Source organism: Guillardia theta (genome assembly GCF_000315625.1).
Source record: "Guillardia theta CCMP2712 unplaced genomic scaffold GUITHscaffold_36, whole genome shotgun sequence".
In the NCBI taxonomy this organism is placed as follows: domain Eukaryota; class Cryptophyceae; order Pyrenomonadales; family Geminigeraceae; genus Guillardia; species Guillardia theta.
In genome coordinates this window covers 33,321-44,146 of record NW_005434638.1, presented here as the reverse complement: position 1 = coordinate 44,146, position 10,826 = coordinate 33,321, and the positions used below count along the sequence as shown (strand labels likewise).

The following is a 10,826-nucleotide window of genomic DNA, read 5'->3' as shown; positions in this document are numbered from 1 at the left end:
AGCGCTCGCAGATCCACCCCTTTCAGCTTCACAGCTACGCAACACTAAGACAACAGAGATGCATGCAGCTATTGCACGTTGGAGGAGGGCCCGTTAACAGACATGCGTCGCAGGCACTGAAAACAATTCAACCACGGAGACAATTGACATATAGACTGTAAGCAATTAACATCAGTGACAACATGATTTGCAGGTCATTGATCGGTAACTTCCGCACTCGATTTGAGACGGAAGCCTGTAGAGACGAGCAGCGAGCGAGAAGGGCGAGGGAAAGTGAGGAGGAGGAGGGGGAGGAGGAGGAGGGGGAGGAGGAGGAGGAGGAGGAGGAATGTTGTCAGAAGTACGACATGCAGGCAGAGGCAATCACCACACGACAGGAGGAGATCTGTCGATGACCAGCAGGCTCTCAGCTCCCTCTGCAGCAGCTGCAGCCTCGTGCTCATCCCTGCTCCCATCATCCACGAGTCGATCCCAAGCGCCTGCCCCAGAAGACCCTGTGGAGAGAGGAAGAGGAGACCAAGTGGAGGGGAGAGGGGGAAGTTTGAGGAGGAGAAGGAAGAGGAGGAGGAAGAGGAGGAGGAGGAGGAAAAGGGGAGGATTCAGTCTTCAGTGATAGCTCGGCACTTCCGCACAGACCTGTCCCGGTATTCCCAGCTTGTCGGCCATGGCGCTTTTCTCCACCTGCCACGTCACCTCAGCCCTGCTGACCACCAGCTGGCGGGACAGATTCACCTCAGCACGGATGCCCTCGGCCTTCGCCAGCTGGACCCGCAAAGTGTCGCAGAAGCTCCTCAGAGTCTCCAGGTGCTTCCCCACCAGCCCCTCCAGCATCCTTTCGAAGTTTGTCAAGCTCGTGCGAGGTGAAGGAGTCGAGCGCTACTCTGTCCTCTCCCCCTCCTTCTCCATTGGATATCGACCCTTCCCCAACATTCCTTCCTCCTCCTTCTTCCCACTTTCTCTTCTTCCTCCCCTCTCCCTCCTTGTTCATATTACCCGCTAGAGGAGGAGCTGAAAAGCGGCATGAGGCGTCCAACTTCATGCTCGGAGAGCGACTGAAGCTCTTTGAAAGCTGCCGCTCTGCGTCGTGATGGTGAGAAGGAAAGGGATGACGGGAGAGAGATGGAGACGGAGGAGGGAGGAGGGAGGAGGGAGGAGGGAGGAGGGAGGAGGGAGGAGGGAGGAGGGAGAGGAACAGGTTCTGGACGGTAAGGTGAGTATGTGGGAGCTACCGGACGAAGTGAAACTTGGCGAGAAGGTTATCCTTGCTTGCCGAGGATGCTGATGCGTTCATCCTGAGGATCGTTCCTGAAGCAAAGTGAGGATTGAGAGGGGGGAGGAGGGACCAGGGAGGAAAGACAGTGGGAGAGGAAGAGGGAGAGAAACAAAGAGGGGGAAGGGGCAGCGGCGGGAGAGGAGGATGGTGAGGAGCAGAGCTTCTACCAAGAAGGGGCTGCATTCTCTCAAGTGCATCTTTCACACTGTTATCCTGTATGGCTGTCAGCTCCTCCTCCTCCTCCTCCTCCTCCTCCTCCCTCCCTCCCTCCCTCCCTCCCTCCTCGTGCGCAAGACCTGCAAGGTAAAGTCGCTCGTAACCCAACACTCCACCGCCGCGTCCAGCAGCAGCTCGCAGAGCAGGAGAGCTACGCACACGCTCATGACCGCTGGCGCCGAGCTCAACGTCCACAGCAGCTTCTCCCCACCACTGAGCCCATCCCCGTCCCCCTCCCTCTCCAGCTTCAACCCGAGCACGAGCGCCAGCTGCTTCATCAGCCTCCCTCCTGAGAAGCTGAGCAGGCTCGCGGCCTCCGAGGATGGGGAGGAGCCATCGTCCAGCCCTCCCGCTCCTCCCTGCTCGCAGATTCGCACGTCCGTCCATGCCAAGGCAGAGACGGGGGAGTTGAAGAGGAAGTCGCTTCCTCCGCTGGACAAGGAGACCTGCTGGAAGGTAAGCACAGAGAGCACGACGACGCGGGCGAAGACCCAGAGGAAGAAGAGCGAGCAGAAGGCGCCGTAGGTTGCAATGGTCAGCGATCTGAGAGAGTTAAGTCAGTGACGATGATACGATGATCGGGAGAGGATGAGAATGAGGAGGAGCAGGAAAGCAGGAGCAGGAGGAGGGGGGGAGGAGGAGGAGGTGGTGGTGGTGGTGGAGGAGGAGGAACGAGAGTTTCAGGCAGCACAAACCTTGACAAGGACGAGGAGATCTCTTGCTTCATACGAATTGATTTTGGCAACTGCAAACAAGAAAAGGCAAATGAGGGAGAAGGAAAATGTTTGCCAACATTTACATCCCCTCTTCTTCCCGCTCTCCTCATCTTGCCTCCCCTTCAGGTCTCTCCATCCTCTCTCCATCCTCTCTCCTCTCCTCTCCTCTCCTCTCCTCTCCTCTCCTCTCCTCTCCTCCCCTACTTCTCACATTGAGAGGGGTCTGGACAAACTGAGCGGCGCATCTTCGGACAGAACCTCGTATTATCGAGCTTATCACCACTGGTTGTCGTTTGTCAGCAATCCCCCGGACTCCCGCAAACCCATCGACCTGCGATCCCTTGCGCCGCAAAGTTCAAGTCTACACAACCGTTGGGCCTGACCATGAACATCATCGTCGTTGTCATCACATCATCTATCAATACAACTTTCACCATCGCCACCACCACCACCACCACCATCACCACGAATATCATCTCCATCTCCATCATGATCATCATCGTCATCTCTTGTACAGAATGCATCATTGCACAACCCGCAGATGTCGACAAGGCTCTTCTTCCTACACACGCTGCCTGCTTGATCCACCGCCACCTGCCCAGCCGTCAGTCCAACATGGCAGAGGGGTGCCCACTCACCGACGAAATGTAGCGAAGGAGAGCGAGGGAGAAGAGATTGAAGCAGACGGAGCTGAACATCAGCCACAGCTGGAGGCCTCGTGAGTTTCGCCCAGCAAGAAGGTGGGCAGCTGCTCACTCTCTGGGACAAGTCCGGACTTGGGAAGACGAGAACAAGGAAGGAGTAGAGCCCGGAGGCGACCAGGTACGCGAAGAACGACTGCCTCGAGGGAAGGAAGTAGAGAGCGAGCACAAACAGCGTCCCATGGCATACCAACTTCCATCCAACAGCTGCAACATCCAAGAGCAAGGTATTCAGCTTCTCTCCTCCCCTCCCCTCCCCTCCTCGCTGGCTCACCGAACCCAGTGCGAGCCTTGGGAACTCTCTTGCCCGAGTAGTAGGCGATCGTCCAACTGCATGCGATCATGACCTGCGAGCTACCTATATAGACGTTTCTCCACATCCCACGTGCCAGAGCTCCGTGAGGATGAACGAAGACGGACAAGGCAGGGAGGAAGAAGATGAACGCCTGGGAGTACCAGAACACAGCCCGGACATAGCGGGCGAATATCCTCTCAGCTATGAAGCGATTGCTTCCCAGGTTGTTAGGAGGCAGCAGGTTGAATTCGGCGGCAGGTCTCATCCTGTTGATCGCTGGTGCTCCAGCCACAGATTCTGTAAGAAGCGAGAGAGTCACTTGCAAGTCAACCATCATTCTCGTCGCTCTCTCAAGCCATGTGCAGACCCACATGCTCGCAGTGCAGACATGATCGGGTCAATCCTGTCTCCTCTAGCCCGGAGACGCACCTACACTATCTGCGCTCTTCTCCCTCTCCTCCTCTCTGACATTCAAAATTCTGCGCATACCCTCCACGCTTCTTCTCAACTACAACCTCGGGGCTAACATACACGTCCTCCTCCTGTACCATCTCCTCATCGTCTCTGCCTCAGCATCATACATACTTCTCTCTACCTCCTCCTCCTCTCCCATCCTCTCCCACTCCCCTCCTCCCAGCGCCGATTTGGCGCCTGCATGAAGATCCTCTACCCCCTCTACCTCCTCATATATTTGGACCCCCTCAATACTATTCTTCTACCCCCTCATCGTAGAGGGTCCTGCAGACCACATCCCCACTCATTCCTCCCCTTCGCATTTCCTGACCTCATCCCCCCACATACATAAGCCCTCATCCCCCTCCCTTCCGTTATGTTTGGCTGAAATGTTTAGTTAAATTTACTCGGACCATGACTCGTAGTGATGACCACAGCTAACGGAAATGAATCGAAATAGCTCCTTTCCAAGTTCTTACAAATAAAATCAATGAAATAATGGAGTAAAAAGTGGGATTTTACCACTTCTACAACTATTTGTTTGCGAACACACTCAAAGATAGGGCTTTTCATAATCTAAAACTATTTTACTACACGTATCCCCTCGTTTCCCTCCATACTAACCCCAATGCCACCCTCCCCTTTGGTGTCACTGCTCTAACACTACCCCCTCAAATGATGGTTTTAGCACCGGTCATGTATCACCCCACCCTTTCAATTCGACCGATTCCATTTCCTTGCCCTTGTTTCGCACCCACTACCCCCCCAATGTAACCACCACCCCTTCAAATCGATCTTTGTAAAACATTGAATGGTAGTGGAACGAACTCGACTTCTTGCTATAAAATACCGGTTCTTTGGTATGCATTTGTACCGGTATTCTGAACCCCCCACCCCCACCCCTCTATACATAATGTGGCACTGTACTGAAGGGTGAGCTTACAATACCCTTCTTATCACCCCCACCCCCCCCTTTTTGTACCCCCACCCCTCTTGCGATGTGGCTAAGTGATGAAATTTGCAACTGCGAGATACAAGATGTTCACCATGCACCCCAGCGCCTCGTCCCCCCTCCTCCCCTCGACGCCTCCCCTCCTCCTCCTCCTCCTCCTCCTCCTCCTCCTCCTCCTCCTCCTCCTCCTCCTCGCCGCCTCCTATGTAGTCTGACTCAGTCTTGTCCTCCTGCTACTTCTACGCATCCTGATAGTTAATACGAGCAAACGAATACGGTCAAGTAGCAAGAAAAACAAGTGATTCGAAGAGCAAGAAGTAGAGGGGCGAGGTGGGTAAGGAGTAAACTAGCGTCGGAGGTCAGACGAGACGAAGGAAAGAGGAAGAGGAGAGGCGTATCCTGTTGGTACTGGAGTTAGGGAGAAGATTGCGATTGAAATGGATTATAGTGAGATTTCTTCGAGTTCTGACCTATCAAACTGCAGACCCGGAGAGCATCGAAGCGTGAAGGAGGAGAAGAAACCTTCAAGGGCAGTGAGAGGACAAGAGAGTAGAAGGAGATTGTAGTAGGAGACCATTCAAGCAGTGATCAAAGGCAGAAGGAACGTCTTTCGTTGGGTTGAACGAGTCAGGGATTGAGAAAGGCAGAGGGAGAAGGCAGGGGGAGAGATACGAGAGAGGAGAGGGAGGAGAGAGAACGCGGGTTGAAGAAGGCAGTCAAGAAACAAGATAAGTCAAGAAACAAGTTCAAGGTCTGTCCATCGATACCCCAAGCTGTGAGGTTATTGGAGGGAAGTGAAGGAGGATCCAAGAAACACTCGCGTCCGTCAACCAGACTAGACCAACTCGTGCTCTCATCATCATATGCACCTGCTCCCTTCTTCATGGCGCCCTGGGTTGATTTGGCGATCCTTCACCAGCAGGATCTTCCCTCACGCACAGCAGCACCTTCACAAGGCTAAGGTTCGGATCATTAAGCGGCTTCAGCGCCTTTTCCTCAGTCAGACTCTCGCGAATCACGTCGACCGGGACGTGCTGGTGTGGGTGCCTGACTTCGAGCACCGGGAGAGCCTCACCAAGTCACGGCTGCTGCAGAAGTACCTCACCATCCACAAGTGAGCCCTGCTCTCTCTGCTGCTCTTCCTGCTGCTCTTTCTCCAGCTGTTTCTTCTGCTCCTTATCCTGCTCCTTCTGTTGCTCCTGCTCTTTCTCGTGCTCCTGCTCCTTGGCAAGCTTTTGCTCCATGCCCTCTTTGTTCGCCTCCTCTTCTTATCCTCCTCCTCAGGGGCCTGGACGTATTCCTTGAGCTGGCTCCCAACCCTGATCAGAATCCACAAGATACCATTATGGAGCAAGTGGCGGCATGCTTTCAGTCGGAGGACGGGTTGAGGAGGACGAGGTCCTGTCCTGCGCAAGACATGTCAATGACAGAAGTTTGCGTCATACTGCGAGATGTGTCAGGGATGGTTCTGAATCCGGAGAAGAGAGCAGACTTGTGAGATGACGATGATGATGATGATGATGATGATGATGATGATGATGATGATGCTGATGCTGATGATGATGATCGAGAATGATGATGATGATGATGATGTAGTTTACAACATCGACCTTACTTTCTTTACAGGCTTTGGTTTCAAAAGAAGCCGGCTTCAATCTTTGCTGTGAGTTCATCGAACCCAAATGTTGTGTGTGAGTTGTCCATCAAGGCATGAGGACGGTGATGGTGATGGTGATGGTGAGCGACATGTATAGAGAGACGACGAGATAGGATGAAGTTAGGGGATTAAGTGGATGTTATAGACCGCTTGATGTAAGGAATGATGGTGATGATGATGATTGGATTCTTTATAATGGAGATGATGATGAGTACGATTATGATGACCTAGGCTGAATTTGCACTTGCTTGTACATATGATGTGATCAACAGCTTCGTTCGTCAAAGTTGAGATGTGAAATTGGGCCAAAGCTGCCTTGTACATAGGAAGAGAGAGAGGGAGATCAATGTTATTATATCTTGTTTTGTTTCTTCAGCTCAACAATAAACTGATCCGTGAAAACAACTCAACTCTTTCTCTTAGAAAGTATCTCCTCGGTCTGCCTTTCCTCCTCACTACACCGTCCTGAAGGACGGCGGAACCTTATTTCCAGCAAGAGTATTGACCTCAATAATAGGAGGAGGGGGAGAGGGAGGAGGAGGAGGAGAGTTTTCTGGCTTCTTGGCTGTTCTTCGTAATGTTTAGATTTCTCTTCCCGTGATCGACTGTGCGTAAGGATCGTTCGCGATAAGCTGCAAACATGGTCAGCATCAGCTGAGGGAGGCAGCTGGAAGTGGCAAAGGGAGGCGGAAGAGACAGAGAGAGCGTGAGAGGAGTCATGAGGAGGAGGAGGAGGAGGAGGGGCTGGGCATCAGGTCACCTTGCGCCACTCAGGGTCAGCAGGAGCCCACTCTTCCCAAGTTTTCTGCGGGAGGGAGAGGACGGTAAACAACTTATCTCCCTTCCTCCCTCAACTTCTTACCGGACTCGACTCATCCTCCATGCTCGGCTTTTCCTGTGAACCACGTTAGCGACTCGGTTCAGAGTCCTCCTCTCCTTAGCGTGTCTTACCACGTCAGAGTACTTCTCCAAGAGCTCAGCGATCTTGTTTCCTGCTAGCTCACGTCTCCTTTTGCGGGCTGGAGAGGAGGGGGCAATGACATCAGCACCTGGTCGAGCATGCGAGTTCGAATACTCACCGAGCTCCAACGCTGAAAGTTTTCCCTTGGCCTTATGGTTCACATCGACACCTAAAACACAAAAATGAGAGGAGGAGGAGGAGGAGGAGGAGGAGGAGGAGGAGGAGGAGGAGGAGGAGTTTCTACCCAGGTCGATGAGCTTCTGACAGGTCTCAATGGTTGAATCCCAAGCGGCGTAATGCTGAAGGGAAGGGCATGTAAGTACGAGACGAGAAGAAGGGAGCCATGCAAGTAGAAACGAAGACAGGGGGGAGCGGAAACGGTCAGGGAGGGAGGGGGAAGAGCAGGAGCGTTACCAGGGCAGTCATATCGACGTCATTCTTGACATTTGGGTCTGTCAAAACTTCTCAGCTCAGCTGGCGGCCTGATTTTGCCGCACCGATGCCCAGCTTGACCAGAGCCTCGACCGTCTCCTCCCACCCGTTTCTTGCAGCGAAGTGAAGCGCAGTCCACCCATCCTTCTGCCTCTCCTGCTCGCAATCATCATCCTCTCTTCCTCCTCTTCCTTCTCCTCCTCACATTCACGTTCGCTCCAAGAGAGACAAGCTTGCGAACAGTCTCGGTGTGACCTGCAAGAGAAAGTCGATCAGGCTCCTCCTCCTCCTTCTCCTTCCCTCTCTGTTCAATCCTCCTCCTCACCGTTCATGGCGGCGTTGCTCAGAGGGGTACGGAGTCCAGCGCCAGGAGCATCATCCTCGACGTCAGTCTTGGCGTCAACCTGATGTCTTCACTTATCTACAGCTCCTCCTCCCCCTCCTCCTCTACCTTAGCTCCCAACGACACGAGCTTCGCCACGGTCTCCGTGTGCCCATTGAGGGCCTGGCAGGGAATCAGCCCCTCCCATCGCCTCCTCCTCCTCTCACCGCGTCATGCAGAGCCGTCCACTTGTACTTGTCGCACTGGTTGACATTCGCTCCGAGCGATGCGAGCTTGGCCACCTGTGGCACGACGATTAAGGCAGGTACGCAGAGGAGGGAGGGGGGGGGGAAGACAGAGGAGGGCGGAGGGGAGAGGGAGAGAGGAGAGAGGGAGAGAGGAGAGAGGGGAGAGAGGAGAGAGGAGCGGGAGGGAGAGAGACGGAGGGGGAAGGGACAGGGAGCTCGAAGGCGACACGGGAAGGGGAGAGGGCAGGACCGCATCAGTGTTTCCGTTCAAGGCAGCGCACTGGATGGCAGACGCGTCTCCTTCCTCGCTGTACTTGTGGTTGATGTCGGCTCCCTTGCTCACGGCAAAGGCAATCTTCTCAGTGTCTCCGAGCTGCTCCTCCTTCAGTTCCCCTCCTCCTCCTCCTCCACTCTTCCTCCTCCTCTCCCCCTTCCCCCCGACAACCTCTTGCTCAGCCCAACGGCTCTACCCTCTCTTCTCCTAGAGCATCTACGGACCTTCACGGCCTCCCACAGATTCCTCTGAGCAAGGTTCGCATCGAAATCGCCGCTGGCTCCTGCTCCTCCTCCCAGACCGAGGGGGTCGAAGACCTCGTCGTTGACGACCTCAGCCTCGACGGGAGTCGGCTCCTGCAGGAGCAAGAGTGAGGGATAGAAATGCGCGAACAGCAGGGCGCACAGCACCTGCTCGGGGTTGCCAGCATGGAGGACGACTTGGCGGCTGCGCTGAGCTCCACCCCACCTTGTGACGCGGAGGCTCGGGGGGTACATCCGCATGCAGTTCTTGCCGCCTTCCATCGCCACAGGACAGAAGGAGACGCGGAGAGGAGCTGAAGGAGCTGAGACAGCCGCTCCTGCGTTCAGCGACGACACTCTGCCGAGTTGCCCTCCAACGAAAGCAGTGCGCTCGACGTAGGCCATGCCCTGGAAGACAAAGGTTGTCATGGATTGCGAGGAAGCGAGGGACACGACGGGATCACGGGATAGAGGGAGAGCATCAACGAGGATCGGGGGATAAGGGAAGAGATCTATGGCCAACACGCCAAGGATACAAGTAACAGAACGGAGGTGGCGAAAAAGCGATGAAATGGAGGCCAGGTACCTGAGAGTATTGCAAGGCATTCTGGATTGAGGAAAGACTTTCCGACGACTTGAGTGCCATGACAGCACTCGTCGAGGCGAGTGCTGCGAGGAGAAAGAACGCCGCCTGCATTGGAGGCTGCGGTGAACGGGAGGGAGGACCGGTGGAAACAACAGCTACAGCCAGGGACAACGCCGAGTTGCGGTCAACAAATCGCCAGGAGGTGGGGAGAAGGACGAGGAGAGGAGGGAGAGAGCGAGCCTGACGTGTGGAAGGGTGTGGGGGAGGAAGAGGAGGAGGCGGAGAGCGAGCGAGCGCTGAGAAGGGAGGATGAAGCAAGGGGGGGCCGGCGTGAAGGAGGAGGAGGTGGAGGGAATGGGGGTGGTGATGGAACGGGGGGTATGATCCCTATATACTGGGGGTGGGGGTGGTCACTCGCACCCACTGAATTGCTGTAATTTGAAAGGGTACATGGAGGGGTGGGTACCCCTTGTGTTTCCGACGGCTTGAAAGGGGGTGGAGGGTGGGGAGGGTTGGAATTTCTAAATGTTTATATATTGAATTATAAGTGAAGTTTTAGAATTGACAGTACAGTTTTTCTTTATGTGGTATTCTTTTAAATCAGATCTTAATAAGAGATTGTTTAGATTCTTGATATTCGAACAAATTAAAACTGAAGATCCAACTTACTTGTACGGAAAGGCACTTCTCTCTACCGAAATTTATATTTCAGGATCCAAACACTTTCAGTACAGAATTACTACTGTTCAATGATATTGGGTAGCTTTTCTTTATTTTAGTTTTATTCTATAAACTAATAATATTTGTTACTCTCGCACGAGGGTCGGAACGGACATAACGGTCAGACGTTGTTTGTTGTAACCGTCGGATCTTTCCAGTACGTCTCCGTTGCGCGGCCTCTGATCGGGGCCGACAGTCAAGCCCGGCCTATCATCACAGTGAGTGACTCAGTACTCAGTACGGTATGCGCAGTCCGGCCCGGCCCGCCGCCGGGACGACCGTCGGATCGGACGGTCCCGGCCGGGCGGCATCGCCGCGGCCGGCCGCCGGGCCGGCAGTGCGGCCTGCCGGGCCGGGCGGCCGGGACTTCACCCGGCGGGGCTGGGCCGCATGGCCAGTGGGCCAGGGGCCCCGGCGGCTGCCGCGGATCGGACGGCCAGTGCCGGGCCGGCGGCGGGCCGGGGGGTCCTGGCGGCGTGATCGGACGACCGTACGGACACTGTAGTTACCGGCGACTACTAGTAAGTTTACGGTAGTACGCCGGGACTCCGTACAAACAAATTTTGAAACTTGGCAACTTTGGTAGATAGCGCGGCCTCGGACGCGCTAAGCTCCTCCCTGAGGCCGGCCCTGTTCCGATTGAAAGTCCATTCAGTGTGTTGAGCGGAGTGCCGTAACTTAGTGAGTCTACCCAGTGTCACTCGTCTTGCAGGATCTCCTTCACCTTCGCCTTGAAGGCTGCAGGGCCCATGGACCTGACTGCCTGCGATGCCACAGT

At 54.7% G+C, this 10,826-nt stretch overlaps 5 protein-coding genes across 5 annotated transcripts in view; 1 reads left to right on the top strand and 4 right to left on the bottom strand.

Moving 5' to 3' along the window:
- Positions 1 to 127: 127 nt before the first annotated feature.
- Positions 128 to 3,574, bottom strand: GUITHDRAFT_139081 (hypothetical protein; the record flags this gene model as incomplete). Its single annotated transcript, XM_005832069.1, has 13 exons — positions 128 to 155; positions 397 to 494; positions 637 to 832; positions 994 to 1,077; positions 1,230 to 1,305; positions 1,441 to 1,486; positions 1,570 to 2,032; positions 2,185 to 2,234; positions 2,486 to 2,545; positions 2,776 to 2,799; positions 2,844 to 2,912; positions 2,962 to 3,113; positions 3,181 to 3,574. The coding sequence occupies 13 exons, from the start codon at positions 3,572 to 3,574 to the stop codon at positions 128 to 130; spliced, it is 1,740 nt and encodes a 579-aa protein (XP_005832126.1).
- A 1,514-nt stretch (positions 3,575 to 5,088) lies between these two features.
- On the top strand, positions 5,089 to 6,661 carry GUITHDRAFT_163314 (hypothetical protein). Its single transcript, XM_005832068.1, has 3 exons — positions 5,089 to 5,720; positions 5,891 to 6,100; positions 6,233 to 6,661. Exons 1-3 carry the CDS (start codon positions 5,470 to 5,472, stop codon positions 6,318 to 6,320), a joined length of 549 nt encoding a protein of 182 aa, XP_005832125.1. The 5' UTR covers positions 5,089 to 5,469; the 3' UTR covers positions 6,321 to 6,661.
- Positions 6,634 to 8,060, bottom strand: GUITHDRAFT_152745 (hypothetical protein). The gene is made up of 10 exons (XM_005832067.1): positions 7,982 to 8,060; positions 7,862 to 7,911; positions 7,722 to 7,812; positions 7,639 to 7,676; positions 7,469 to 7,523; positions 7,343 to 7,393; positions 7,215 to 7,282; positions 7,126 to 7,158; positions 7,024 to 7,068; positions 6,634 to 6,895 (listed from the first exon to the last, which is right to left on the bottom strand). Exons 1-10 carry the CDS (start codon positions 7,986 to 7,988, stop codon positions 6,845 to 6,847), a joined length of 489 nt encoding a protein of 162 aa, XP_005832124.1. The 5' UTR covers positions 7,989 to 8,060; the 3' UTR covers positions 6,634 to 6,844.
- A 487-nt stretch (positions 8,061 to 8,547) lies between these two features.
- Positions 8,548 to 9,643, bottom strand: GUITHDRAFT_152744 (hypothetical protein). Its single transcript, XM_005832066.1, has 4 exons — positions 9,329 to 9,643; positions 8,911 to 9,150; positions 8,722 to 8,856; positions 8,548 to 8,595 (listed from the first exon to the last, which is right to left on the bottom strand). The coding sequence occupies exons 1-4, from the start codon at positions 9,437 to 9,439 to the stop codon at positions 8,566 to 8,568; spliced, it is 516 nt and encodes a 171-aa protein (XP_005832123.1). The 5' UTR covers positions 9,440 to 9,643; the 3' UTR covers positions 8,548 to 8,565.
- Positions 9,644 to 10,745: 1,102 nt separating this feature from the next.
- The window catches only part of GUITHDRAFT_139078 (hypothetical protein), a gene marked incomplete at both ends in the record, with an annotated part of 1,410 nt that continues 1,329 nt past the window's right edge, over positions 10,746 to 10,826 (bottom strand). The window contains one exon of the mRNA XM_005832065.1: positions 10,746 to 10,811. Coding sequence (XP_005832122.1) covers positions 10,746 to 10,811 — 66 coding nt within the window. The remainder of the gene's footprint in view (positions 10,812 to 10,826) is intronic.